Consider the following 14,627-nt stretch of genomic DNA (forward strand, 5'->3'; position numbering starts at 1 on the left):
TCGCATCAGGTGACCAAAGTATTGGCGTTTCAGCTTTAGCATCAGTCCTTCCAATGAATATTCACAACTGATTTCCTTTAGGATGGACTGGTTGAATCTCCTTGCTGTCCAAGGGACTCTTAAAAGTGTTCTGCAACACCACATTTCAAAAGCATCAATTCTTTGGCATTCAGCTTGCTTTATAGTCCAACTCTCACATCCATATATGACTATTGGGAAAACCATAGCTTTGACTAGATGGACCTTTGTTGGCAAAGTAATGTCTCTGCTTTTTAATATGCTGTCTAGGTTGGTCATAACTTTTCTTCCAAGGAGTAAGCGTCTTTTAATTTCATGGCTGCAGTCACCATCTGCACTGATTTTGGAGCCCCCCAAAATAAAGTCTGTCACTGTCTCCACTGTTTTCCCATCTATTTCCCAAGACATGATGGGACCAGATGCCATGATCTTAGTTTTTTGAAAGCTGAGTTTTAGTCAATTTTTTCACTCTCCTCTTTCACTTTCATCAAGAGGCTCTTTAGTTCCTCTTCGCTTTCTGCCATAAAGGTGGTGTCATCTGCATATCTGAGGTTATTGATATTTCTCCTGGCAATCTTAATTCCAGCTTGTGCTTCTTCCAGCCCAGCATTTCTCATGATGTACTCTGCATATAAGTTAAATAAGCAGGGTGACAATATACAGCCTTGACGTACTCCTTTCCCTATTTGGAACCAGTCTGTTGTTCCATATCCAGTTCTAACTGTTGCTTCTTGACCTGCATACATATTTCTCAGGAGGCAGGTCAGGTGGTCTGGTATTCCCATCTCTTGAAGAATTTTCCACCGTTTCTTGTGTTCCACACAGTCAAAGGCTTTGGCATAATAAATAAAGCAGAAATAGATGTTTTTCTGGAACTCTCTTGCTTTTTCAATGATACAGTGGATGTTGGCAATTTGATCTCTGGTTCCTCTGCCTTTTCTAAATCCAGCTTGAACATCTGGAAGTTCATGGTTCACGTACTATTGAAGCCTGACTTGGAGAATTTTGAGCATTGCTTTGTTAGTGTGTGAGATGAGTGCAATTTTGCAGTAGTTTGAACATTCTTTAACATTGCCTTTCTTTGGGTTTGGAGTGAAAATTGACCTTTTCCAGTCCTGTGGCCACTGCTGAGTTTCTCAAATTTGCTGGCATATTGAGTGTAGCACTTTCACAGCATCATCTTTTAGAATTTGAAATAGCTCAACTGGAATTCCATCACCTCTACTAGCTTTGTTCCACTGAAATGATAATGGCGCTATTTTAAAATACAAACACTTCAGGGGATGTTGTGCAGTCTGTGAAAGCTCTGAGTGGCTGCCTCTGCTCTTCGCCCAGCTGAAAGACATGAGATGAACCAGCAAGGGTCTGCAGCACACAGTGCAGTGGCGGGTAGAGAGCCAGAGGGGCCCCTGATTCTAGGGGGGGCCCCCAAGATAATCCATCTCTTCTGTTCAGCCACCACTTTCCCAGAGGGAGCTCAGTACCAATGGCAGATCAGACACCTGAGGCCAGCTCAAGGTGTAATAGCAGGACCCTGCGGGGCCTACCCAGGACAGGCCTTCCCCCTTATCCTCTGCTTTAGCTATTCCCTCAAGTTCTCAGATAATAGTATTAGATGCAAATTTTCTGAGTTCTTTTGCAGATGTGAACCACCCCCCCCCCCCACCACCAAATGGAAGAACTACTTGATGACCATAAGCACATAGCCCCAGGCCTCCTGGAGCCTAAGGACTCATAATCTGAACCACTGTGACACCACCCTGCTGCCTCACCATCAGCCAATCAGAGAATTGTGCACAAGCTGATCATATACCTTGCAACACCGACCCCCCTTCACTTACCTTTTAAAAATGCTTTGCCAAAAACCTCAGGGAGCCGGGGGCTTTTCAGAGAATGAGCCACTTAGTCTCCTTGCATGTCCCTGCAATAAGGTTTTCACTGCTCCGAATGTTACCACCAAAATCTTGGCTTTCTCTGCCCACTTGGTCACTGCCTCCTGTACGATGTTATGAACCTCCATACCTAGTTCTTCAGCTATTATGCTTAGCAGATCTAATCCCCTGAATCTATTCATCAGTTCAGTTCAGTTCAGTCACTCAGTCATGTCCAACTCTTTGTGACCCCATGAATCACAGCACGCCAGGCCTCCCTGTCCATCACCAACTCCCAGAGTTCACTCAAACTCACATCCATTGAGTCGGTGATGCCATCCAGCCATCTCATCCTCTGTCGTCCCCTTCTTCTGCCCTCAATCCCTCCCAGCATCAGAGTCTTTTCCAACGAGTCAACTCTTCACATGAGGTGGCCAAAGCACCAGAGTTTCAGCTTTAGCATCATCATATGGGATTTGAATGGCCCAGTGGTTTCCCTACTTTCTTCAATTTAAGCCTGAATTTTGCAATAAGGAGTTCATAATCTGAGCCATAGTCAGTACCAGATCTTTTTTTTTGCTGACTATATAGAGCATTTCCATCTTTGACTACAAAGAACACAATCAAATGGATTGTGGTATTGACCATCTGGTGATGTCCTTATATAGAGTTGTCTCTTGGGTTGTTGCAAATGGGTGATTGTTATGACCAGCGTGTTCTCTTGACAAAATTCTGTTAGACTTTGCCCTGCTTCATTTTGTATTCCAAGGCCAAACTTTCCTGTTATCCCAGGTATCTCTTGAATTCCTACTTTTGCTGTCCAATCCCCTATAATGAAAAGGACATCGTTTTTGGTGTTAGTTCTAGAAGGTGTTGTAAGTCTTCATAGAACCCGGTCAACTTTAGATTCTTCAGTATTAGTGGTTGGGGCATAAACTTGGATTACTGTGATGATGAATGGTTTGCCTTTAGAAACAAACCAAGATCATTCTGTTGTTTTTGAGGTTGCCCTCAAGTATTGCACTTTGGACTCTATCATTGATTATGAAGACTATTCCATTTTTTATAAGGGATCCTGGCCCACAGTAGTAGATATAATAATGGTCATCTCAACTACATTCGTCCATTCCTGTCCATTTTAGTTCATTGATTTTTAAGATATTGATGTTCAATCTTGATGTGTCCTGCTTGACCACATCCAATTTACCTTGATTCATGGACCTAACAATCCTGGTTCCTCTTTAAGATTCTTCTTTACCCCATTGGACTTTACTTTTACCACCAGACACACCCACAACTAAGTGTCACTTCTGCTTTGGACCATCCACTTCATTCTTTCTGGTTGTTGTTATTCAATCTCTAAGCCATGTCAAATTCTTTGCAACCTCATAGACTACAACACTTCAGGCTCCTCTGTCCTCCACTATCTCCTGGAGTTTGCTCAAATTCATGTCCATTGAGTTGGTGATGCTATCTAACCATCTCTTCCTCTGCCACTCCTTTCTCCTTTTGCCTTCAATTTTTCCCAGCATCAGGGTCTTTTACAATGAGCTCTTCACATTAGATAGCCAAAGTATTGCAGCTCCAACTTCAGCAACAGTCCTTCTAATGAATATTCAGAGTTGATTTCCTTTACTATTGACTGGAGGAGGAAATGGCAACCCACTCCAATATTCTTGCCTGGAGAACTCCATGGACAGTAGAAAAGGCAAAAAGATTTTTTCTGGAGCTATTAGTAATTGCCTTCTTCTCTTCTCCTATAGCACACTGGACATCTTCTGGCCTGGGAGGCTCATCTTCCAGTGTCATAGCTTTTTGCTTTTCATACTGTCCATGAGGTTCTCAAGGCAAGATACTGGAGTGGGTTGTCATTTCCTCCTCTAGTGTACCACGTTTTATCAGAACTCTTCACTATGACTCATCCATTTTGAGTGGGCCTGCACAGCGTGGCTCATAGCTTCATTGCAAGCCCCTTCAGCATAACAAGACTGTAATCCATGAAGGGGACCAATCCTTTTACCACTCCCCAAACCTTTTCATGGGCTCCAAAATCACTGCAGATGGTGGCTGCAGCCATGAAATTAAAGGATGCTTGCTCCTTGGAAGAAAAACTATGACAAACCTAGACAGCATATTAAAAGCAGAGACATTACTTTGCCAACAAAAGTCCATATAGTCAGAGCTATGGTTTTTCCAGTAGTTATGTACAGATGTGAGAACTGAACAATAAAAAAAGGCTGAGTGCCAAAGAATTGATCCCTTCAAACTGTAGTGCTGGAGAAGGCTCTCAAGAGTCCCTTGGACAGCAAGGATATCAAACCAGTCAATCCTAAAGGAAATCAATACTGAATATTCATTGGAAGTGTTGTAGCCACACGTTCCGGGAAACAAACTCACTCAGAAGGACAATGCAGATAGTGGAGTGCAGTTTATTACACCGGCAGGCCCAAGGCAGAGGCTCCTCTTAGCCAAGGACCCTGACCAGTTTTTGTGAAAACCTTATATACCCTAAGTGTATGTGCTCAAACCCACCTCCCCAAATTCCTTGAAACTAATCTGGACAAGGTAAAAGAGAGATACTATCAAAGTTAACCCATGATTCATGTGAGATAAGCCCAGATAGTTAAACAGTGGACATTTATCAATAGGCCTGTGGTCATACCCCGATAAGCATTAAAGGGATTTATGACTTTGTTCTGTTACAGAGATAATTAGCATATTCTTTTAGGTGACAGAGATTCTAGGTACAAGTCCTGAGGCTCCTTCATCCAGGGGGTCTGGTTTTCCATTGGTATGTCGTTTCCATAGATACTAGGCATATAGCTCAAAGTCCACAGTCCAGCCCAAGATAGCGTCCTGCTTTCAAGATAGAGCCTGTTCTGTCTGTTTCCTCCTTCAGAAGGACTGATGCTGAAGCTGAAGTTCCAGTACTTTGGCCACCTGATGGGAAGTGCCAACTCATTGGAAAAGACCCTGGTGCTGGGAAAGATAGAAGGCAAGAGGAGAAGGGGACGACAGAGGATGAGATGGTTGGATGGCATCACCGACTCAATGGACATGAGTTTGAGCAAACTCCAGGAAATGGTGAAGGACAGGGAAGCCTGGCGTGCTGCAGTCCATGGGATCGCAAAGAGTTGGACATGACTGAGCAACTGAACAACAACAAACCTTCCCTATTTATCTTAAGAGGCTTGTAAATATTAAACAAAGGGGAAGCAAAGTCATCCTAGGGGGGTCTGGCTTGTGCCTTTGAGATGCAAATGTCCCACCTGGCCTTCTCAGGAACTCTTACCTCTGCCATCTTTTTAAAATGCAAATTTTGAAGAGAGGGTGAAGTAATTTAGAAATTGACTCATCAAAGTTAAATAGAAATCCTAAGTATATATTTATCTATCTAGACAAGTGAGTTTTATTTGTTCTATCTGCCAGAAACCTAATTTTAATCCAACTTCTTTTGTAAACTGATGGGTTTTACATTGCTATACCTGACTATAAGGCTGAAATTTTAAAACAAGAACTATGAGGTCTGTTTGTGTGTTTATATATGTCCTTGTCTTTGGAGAGCATTGCTGAAGTTAATTTGTAAATTAGCTCTATTTAACTGACCTAAAGAAAGGAAAAGAAAAGACTTTATAAAGTCTGCTTTATAAAGCAGACAATTCTAACAAGAGAAATTAAGCTAAATGAATTTTAGGCTCACATAAACTGGGAAATGTATATTATTAAATTAATACATGGTATTAATGTTCAAGTTTGTTGATCTAATTAATAAAGACATGTCTTCAGAGTTATCAACATTAAGTATAATACTTTTACTGCGCCTAGGTTTAATAAAAATTAAATGAAATCTTATTATATCTTTTGCAAATTTGTCAGAGAGAAAAATAACCTGATATGGTGAAACTTTAAAGCTTTTAGGTAAATTCCATAGGAATAATTGTGTTCTCAAAAAATCTAAAATAGTCTCTCCAGATTTTGTTAACTATTACTTGCCTCTTGGTTTTCACTAAAAATTGAGGTTTTTAAGAGTTGGGTATTCTAATTTAAATATGTAATTAAAGCTACTGAAAATAATAAAACATTTCACTATACAGTAGGAAAATGGGATATGTTTTGGGTAAAAAAGGAATTTTATACATAGTCAGGCTAAGATTAGATTATACTCAACTTGGTAAATAGATTTTGTTATTAAAAGTAGACTGATGCAGGACCAGACTTGGTCCCTGTTTACTAAGAGAACAAGTTTCCTTAGAACGCTGTGTCTGATAACAGACTGTTTGAACTATATTGCCTTTAACTGATTTATATTTGTTCTTAAATACTCTATATGACCAAATTTTTTTAAAAAACATTTTTTTATATTTCTTACAAACTGCTATCAAATTCTAATTAAAGATATGTTGGGGAAGAGTGTAATTTCCTCAGTTCTGTCTGCCACAGCAAAGATTTGAAACAGCTGGCCAGTGTCATAGCTCAGTTACAGTTCAGAGTTTTATTTGGCAAGCAAGGAAAGTACACCCCTGAGGCGTGAAGGCAGACTGACCCCATAGGAGTGGCCTCAATCCATCCTGGCTTCCTCCTTTTATATGTTTGTCTCTTCCCCCTTGAGCTTGCCCTATGAAAATCAGGCTAGCCAAGAAGGGGGTGTGTTTGTTTCACCTGAAGTTCTCACACCAGTCCACAAATTTTCTTTTGTTCCACTTTCACAGGTTTTTCAGTTTGTCTTTTATTTTTTTTTTTTCTTTCTACCAAAAAACTAAATATGATTTATTTTGTACTTAACACTTTAACATTTATGTATTCGACATATAACATATAACATGTCATTTCCATTTGGTTGATATGATATCACCATCTTTTTAGAATTATTACTTTAATTCCCAGACACTCTTCAAATAAATCATTCCTCCAACAAACTACAATCAGAGTATCTCTAATGACTTGGCAGTCCATGGAAATTAAAGACAACATGAGGTAAATATAGACAAAGTCAGAATCAATCACAAATTCTAGTAAAGAAGTTTCATAATATAGAAACAAAGAAGGTACACTTCTATAGAAGCTAAATGTTCATTCATTCCTTACTATGGGCCAGGCTGGGGGATGCAAAGATCTATAAGGCACAAGACCCTCAGTCCTGTAGTGAAGCCTGCCCACGAATTAAACACAATCTGGAGACAGCAGGGGTGGTCTTGTTGATGTACCAATGGAGCCTGGTGCAGACTGTGATATCAGGAAGGAGGAGAGATTCTCCCTAAGAGGACTTAGGGGACCTGGAAGAAATGTAAGGGAAAGAAATCCAGTTTCTCTAAGTTTTGATTTATAAACAACAACAACAACACACTTTTCTGAGAATGGAGATGTGGCCCGGGAAATGGTACCTATGAAATGTACTCAGATTAGCTTTCAAACACAAAGACACTCATTGGTTGAGAAGCAGAACATAACTTATGCTAAAGAATAAACATTAAAAAAAAAAAATTTGAGTGAAGCCCTAAGGGAGGCACTAAGATTATGGAGGAAAATTCTACAATTATATGGCTTCCATAATCAACTCTCTAGAGAAGGTAAGGAAAACTTCTAGGAGCAAGTTTAGAAAAGATCATTGGACAGTTGTGATTTGTCTTCTCTGGCATGAGGAAACAATCACCCTGGTAACGCAGATAATATGAACAACAGCACAACTAAAATCAGGTAGCCAAAGACATTTCCCATAATTCAAATGCCACAGTCTGTCCCAAGCGCACACGTCCCGTTCTTGTCCATTCAGGCTACCGTGATTGTCCAGTCGCTCTCTTCTCTTCCGTACTGAATATCAGTCAGTTTTTTTAAGATGCGGCTTGCAAGCTTAGGACCATTCTCCATAGTTGCAATGTGTATAGTCTCATCCTTGTACAGTGTAGTCGAAACAGGGCAAACAACACAGGCGGTGCCTGAACCAAACATCTCCCTCACCCGGTTCTCCTCCACAGCTGTGGTCAAGTCATCCATGGTTAGGTGTCTCTCTGATACCTTAAATTCACCCCACAGGTGTGCCAAGTCCAGGATGCTCTGCCTCGTCACTCCTGGAAGAATGATGCCATCTAGCGGAGGAGTTGCCAGTTCTTCTTCTCCATCTTCATTTATCCAATAAAGAAAAAGAGTCATAGTCCCAACTTCAGTTATTTGATTATCTTCTCCATAGAGCCACAGAACCTGCTGACATGCATTTTCCACTGCTTCACATTGGGCAAAAAGAGATGAGCCATAACTCCCTCCCATCTTGCAGTCTCCGGTCCCACCTTTCCAGGCTCTTACATACTTCGGCCCACAGGGACACAGGATTAAAGCTTCCAGTGGAAAAATAAGGTCCCACTGGGCTCAAGATTACAAAGAGCAGGGCTTTAGTCGGCTTCTTGATTCCCAGAGAAGACTCAGTTCCAATGAACGTAGGACGGATATATAGACTCGCAAATGTTGAGTAGGGGACCCATTCCTCATCCAATTTCACAAGCTGCTGAATACACTCTAAAAGCTCTTTCTTGTCAAACGCCGGCAAAGTTGCCCTCATAGCAGATCGGTACATCCTATCCATGTTGAGGTTTGGCCAAAACAGACGAATTTTATTATCTACTCCCCGAAATGCCTTCAACCCTTCAAATAATTCCACAGCATAATGGAAAGCCGGTGAACCCGGATGCAGTGAGAGGTTTTGAAGAGGTTTGATGCGTGGTTTCTCCCATCCAAGCTCCAAGGACCACTCCACTGTTAACATGTGATCTGTAAAAACCGTTCCAAAAACCGGAGTACTGGAGTCTGGTTTTTCCTTTAAAACGGTGGCTCGTGTGATTATTAGATCTTCAGCCTTGAAAGTCTCCACCGCCTCTTTGGATCCGCCTTCTCCGGTACCTTCTGCGGAGCATCCATTATTGCAGTCCTGAGGGACGAGGGCCGCGGCGGCGGGGGGCGGGCTGGCCATGGGGAGCCTTCCGGGGCGCGCGGCAGCGGAGAGCGGCGGCGACACGCTGCGCCCGGCGCCACAAGCTCAGTTTGTCTTTTAGTCACCAGCATTTTGGACTCATTTTTCCTATACTAACTACCTGACAGTTCTTTTGACTTCAGCTAGCTTTGGGATGCTTCAGAGAGCTCCTGAGGCATCTCGGGGGGGCGGGGGGGGGGGGGGAATATATATATAAAAATATATAATTGACTATAATTTCTTGGTATGTTAAGTTGCACAGAAAGCATTGTCAAATGAATGATAAGCCTCCTCAGATTATACAATATGAACAAATGTTATTAATATACATACTAGAAATTGTTCAAAGTTCCTGAAATTTGTATATGTCCTGGTATAATGTTATAATTTTAGTTGTTATCTTAAAATTTTGCATGTCACAACTTGGATAAGCTTCTTTGCCAAGAAGAATTGTAATCAGATCTTAACCTTTGCCTTTTTAAGACTTTTATCATCCATAGGCAGCTAAGCTGATGCTTTGCAAAACTGCCATATCTTCAAAAAGAGTCACAGAGGACTTCATTGCCTGTCTAGTAAATAAGAATCCGCTTACTAATGCAGGGTCATAGGTTTGATTCCTGGTTCAAGAAGATTCCACATGAGGTAGACCAACTAAGCCCATGTGCCCCAACTACTCAGCCCACACACCTAGAACCTGTGCTCTGCAACAAGAGAAGCCACCAGAACCAGAGAAAGCACAGCAATTAAAACCCAGTGCAGCCAAAAATAAATAAATAAGCAAATAAATTTTTAAAAAAAGGGTCATTGAAAGGATGTTTCTGATAAATTTTAAGTCATACTGCTAAACTAGGCAAGATATTTTAAAAGTCTAATGGAAACTCTGATTTCATAACACTGTCCAAAAAAAAAAAAAAACTATATAGGACTAAGTAAGCTGATAAATATAGTTGAATTTTTTTTTTTTTTTTTTTGCCTAAAATATTACTGGTTTTTAATCTGTGCTTATCAAGACTTGTTGACAAAACTCAGCCTCTGTTCACTGGTGCCGAATAGAAACAAGAGAGAGTTTCGGGTGAAGTAGAAAAAAGTAGCTTTTATTGCTTTGAGCCAGGCAGAGGGGGCCACAACAGGCTAATGAGTGTGTCTTGGAGGAGCTAGTGAGGAGTTTTATAGTGTTCACAGAGCAGGGCATAAGCAACCCATGTTCAATTCTCAGATTGGTTGGCATCAAGGTAAAGTTTGAAGCATCATCAACTTTCGGGTTTCAACCTGTCTAGGTTTACAGTGTTGCAGTCAGGAGAGAGCCTGCTTCCTGTAAAAACAACTTGGGCATGTGTGTCAGGCCTTTATCTGTATCTTTTAGGAAACTTGGAGTCCAGTAATTCTTCTATGTGGGGGAATTATAGTCTAAATTGTTACCAGTTCCACACCTCAACAGCTATTCTTTGTTTCCACATCTTCACATTCCCCACTTGTTAACTCTTGAATCAGCCTTAACCTCAAAAAACAAGAAAACGGGGCTTATACATGGTTTCACTCCTCCCGGACAGGGAAGACTGCTGCCCTGTCCTGCCTGCCTTCTACCACATGTGGTGGGGTGTCGCTCCAGGGCTTCACTTCACATATGTAAGATCCCCCATCCATTAAACCACTGATGTCTCTGTGGCCATCTCTGACTCCAGGCTTTTTCTCTTGTCTTGAGGCTGGGCAAGCACAGGGCATGCAGGCCTGCAGGTGCAGCCCAACAATTTGTTTACCAAACATTTGCTTTCCATCTGCATGTGAATTGCCTTCCTCCCCTTTGAGGTCCCAAACCACCATCCCCCACACCTCCTCTTTTGTCTTTAGCTGAAGGTGATGTTTAACGGGAAGGTCTGAGCCACCACTGTCACTGCCACTGCTGCACCTGCTGCTGGAGATCAGGAGAGCTGTGTTGTGCTTGTGTTTCATCAAGCACGTTTCCAACACACAGGGTGCAGACAGCGCACCTCGGGCTACTTCACTGCGTGTGGACAGGTGCCCCTCCAGTGAGGTTGCGGCTGTGTACACCTGCTGACAGTTGTGGCACCTGTGGGTTTATCTCTACAGGATGGAGTTGTGTGAGGCTTTCTCACAGCCTGGGTGAGCAATTTGTACGGCTTGTCCCTGGTGTGGATTTGGGTATGCTGCTGGAGGTGAGAGCGCTGGCAGAAGGATTTCCCACTGAAATTACAACTGTAGGGCTTAGCACCTGAGTGGATACAGGTGTGCTGGGCTGGGTGGGAGCTATTGGCAAAGGTCTTGGAACAGGGTGGGCACCTGTGGGGCTTGGCCCCAGTGAGTGACTTGGAGTGGATCTGCATCTCTGACCTGAGTAGAAAGTCAGGGAGCACATCCAGCACCTGAAGGTCTTGCTGTCTTTCTGATGACCATCCTCATCCTTAGGGGAAAAGACATATGGGTCATTCATCTTAGGCAGCCCTGATTCCAGCGCCTGGTTCTTCTTTCAGCCCCAGAGGCAGCCACAGTGCCAGCTCCACCACCACCTCCTTCCTCTGCTGGGGTCAACGCTACGTTCTTAGTGATGTTGGGGACTACCTGCAGGGCTTGTGAGCTGGGGGAAGAGCTAAGACAGTCATGAGAGCTAAATGGGGAAGGTCTGAGCCGATGAGGCTGTGGTCACAAGGGAGCCTGAGAGGGATGTGATAACCAAACCAGGATGCTTGATTGACTCACTTCTCTTTTCCACCTCTGAGAACAGGAGACTCCAGCGGTCATCAGATCTGTTGATGGCACAGGGAACACCATAATGTTCTGTGTAATGGACACTTGGCTGGTCTGTCTTGGATTCTGTGTCCATACTGATGTCCAAGAGCAGGGACACCAAGGCAGGCACTGTCAGCAAGGTGGGGTAAGGGAGCAGAGCCAGCCCACAAGCCTTCTCTGGCAACAGCTGATCCTTCATCTTGTTAATGAAAATCATGTTCTCAGTCTGTCCTGAGGCCCATGCCAGGCCCCCCTGGCTTCACAGCTACCACAGCAGCAGTAGCCACAGTCACCAAACTAACAGTCCCCTGGGGCAGTCTTGAAAGGTGGGGATGTGGGGACAGAAACTCCAACCCTCCATCCCAGCGTCCCTTTGACCTAAACCCCTATAAGACAGTGGAGCACCATAAGGACATCTGCCTCACTGTCACCTGCAGCCCCACCCTGGTGGTGCACCTGGTGAGCTTATAGAGACCTGTGCTGCTGTCCACTGGGAAGAAGGGGAGGAAGTCCTGGTCCCTTCTTTCCCCAACTCCTCTTAGTGGGAAAAGTCCTCTTCTTCTTGACAGACCATGGCTCCATCTCCCTGGGCACATCTCCGCAGGCACAGCCTTGGTTGACAGGATACCATCCTTCTTCCCAACTCCTCTTTGGAAGGAACGTCAGCCCTCCTGATGGGCAGAGTTCTGAGCTGGTGGTGTAATCGAGGAGCCTCCCCACCTAAGCAAAGGTTTTAAAATTGTAGGCTGGTGCTCAGGGAAGGTGTTCGCTAATGACCTCACCGAGACATTCCCAGCATGGGCACCAGCTCTCTCCTTACCCTCATAAAGCTCCAGACTCAGGCTGAGGAAGGACTAAAGGCTGGTCCTCCCAGATGTCAGATAAGAGGGACCCCTAAATGCAAGCAGCCTCCTGTTCTATTCTTGCTGGCAAAAGAATAGAGGTTCCTCCAGTACCCCCATCCCTGGGAGCGGTTGTCCTCCCCTCATGATCTCACTTAACTTCCTACCTAATGCTGGAAGGAGATGGGGAGTCAGATGCCCTTTATCTGTGAAGGGGCAAGGCCTTAGACGTGATTGCCAAGGGGCAGGAGATCCCCAAAGTGGTCAAGGGGGCTTAGAAGTGTGGGTTATGGTTTTCCTTGGAGCTTCTCACCTTCTCTGCCAGCTGAGGCCCTGTACTCTATCTCCCCATTCCCAGTCCAAGGAGCTGTGGATTCTTTGTGAAACCACACAAGAGGGGCTGAAGAAAAGGGGGAGTTTAGGGGAAATGCGATGACTGGACTTACCTTCCTAAGACCCATAGTCAGTTTCCAGACACAGATTTATATATAAAAATTGATATATGTATATATACCCATTCATATGGCCATCTTTGTTGTAACCATTTCTGTGTTTATAAGTGCATTATCTCTGAAAAAAAGAAAAGGTGAGGTTTTAGAGTATTTTGGAGAGTTACACAGTTTTCTTGGGTATATCTGTTATTAAACCTTTATGTGACCTTCTCCTGTTAATCTGTTTTCATATCAACTTAAATCTAAGACCAGCCAGAAGAGGTGGAGGGAAATTCCTTCCTCCACATCAGCCAAACTTCCAAATTCTTCCTTAGCTCTCTGATCTACAACTTCTTCTCCCACCACCAGAATCCCTGTGTCTCCCTCACCTCGGCTGCAGTCCCCCTTTAATCTCTGTTCTCAGAAGCAACCTTCCATGAAACCATGTCCCCTAAAACTGAGCTCCTGTGCCAAGTTCATGACTAACCTCTCTATCCAAAACTTCACCCACTTTCTTGTCCCCTCTGACCTCAACCCTGTGCCCACTGAACACTCACCCCAGGGTCGTAGTGCTGTTGCAGGTTTCATCATTAACATACAAAGTCAGGTTGTTTCTCCAGAGCAAGGTTAGCTCACCTACACCCGAGCCGTGGACCACTTGGCCAGAGGACTGCAAACCCAGAGATATTCTGACCTTCAAAACTATGATTAAGAAATATCACAAGATAACAATGAACTCCAACCTCTTCATCTCCTCTCTGCTAGCTGTTTTGCCTCTGATGACACAGAAACCGGTGAAACACACAAACATTAAAAATGGCAATTATGAGGGCTGTTTCCTCTAAGACCATCTGGGTCTGCTTTTCCTTCCTGCGTGCATTCTCTCCCTTTCCTAACTAGGAACTACACATGTCTGCTCTTTGGAACTCAGGAAAGGCCAAGGAGAATAAACCTTTCTCTACAAACAAGAAATGGGGGATATAGAGGGTCTTTTGTACCTGGGAGGACCCTGCAGAGTCCTGTTTGGTTTCAACCTCCCCTCCCCTTTTCTTTGATCTTTCTCAGTCCTGAGGGGAGCACAGATGGGACAAGAAAAGGAAGAAGAAAGGATAGAAAGCGGGGTCATAAACTCAGCAGGGGAACTCAGTTTAGGGGGACTCGATTCAGAAGCTTGATTTAATGACCGCCTTCCTACCATGAGTCCAGGGCTGAGCCAGGGGCAGGAGGGACAGCAGAATATTGCTTTCTCCCCAAAACTATCAACTTTCTGGAGACTCTTAGACACGTGATTCCCAGAGAACAGATACTACAGGAAGGAGGCAGACGACTACTTTGTGATTTGAATATCAGAGCTAGGAAACTCAGAGAAGAGAGTGGTCAGGATTAACGGGAGCAGTCAGGAAAGGCTTCAACACACAGTGGGAACCCTGACAAAGGACCTCACCCAGGTGCCCGAAGTTAACATCAACAGTGATAAGTGTCTTGAGGGCCTGCTCCCTTGACATAAAGTGGTGAGGAAGCTCTTGACCTCTGTGATCTGTTTCCACAAAACCCATGACCGTGTCTAATCATGAGAGAAACTCCAAGTAAATCCCAGTACGGGACAGCCTCAAAGGACCTGCCCAGTCCTCCTCCACAGGGTCATGGGCATCGAAACAAAGGGAGTGTCGAAAACTGTACAAGCCCAGAAAAGCCTGAACAGACATGATGACCACATGTCATGTGGTGCCCTGGATGGGATCCTGGAACATAAAAAGGCAGA

The 14,627-nt window shown here is 43.8% G+C and overlaps 1 protein-coding gene and 1 pseudogene across 1 annotated transcript; both read right to left on the reverse strand.

The window, feature by feature from the left end:
• Positions 1-6,625: 6,625 nt before the first annotated feature.
• On the reverse strand, positions 6,626-8,847 carry LOC785193 (branched-chain-amino-acid aminotransferase, cytosolic-like). Its single transcript, XM_059876295.1, is given in 2 exon segments — positions 6,626-8,199; positions 8,201-8,847. Coding segments are annotated over 2 exon segments (1,191 nt in total). The 3' UTR covers positions 6,626-7,655.
• Positions 8,848-10,380: 1,533 nt separating this feature from the next.
• Positions 10,381-14,421, reverse strand: LOC100138729 (zinc finger protein 384-like; annotated as a pseudogene).
• Between the last annotated feature and the right edge of the window lie 206 nt (positions 14,422-14,627).

This window comes from Bos taurus, chromosome 17, assembly GCF_002263795.3.
Source record: "Bos taurus isolate L1 Dominette 01449 registration number 42190680 breed Hereford chromosome 17, ARS-UCD2.0, whole genome shotgun sequence".
Classification (NCBI taxonomy): domain Eukaryota; kingdom Metazoa; phylum Chordata; class Mammalia; order Artiodactyla; family Bovidae; genus Bos; species Bos taurus.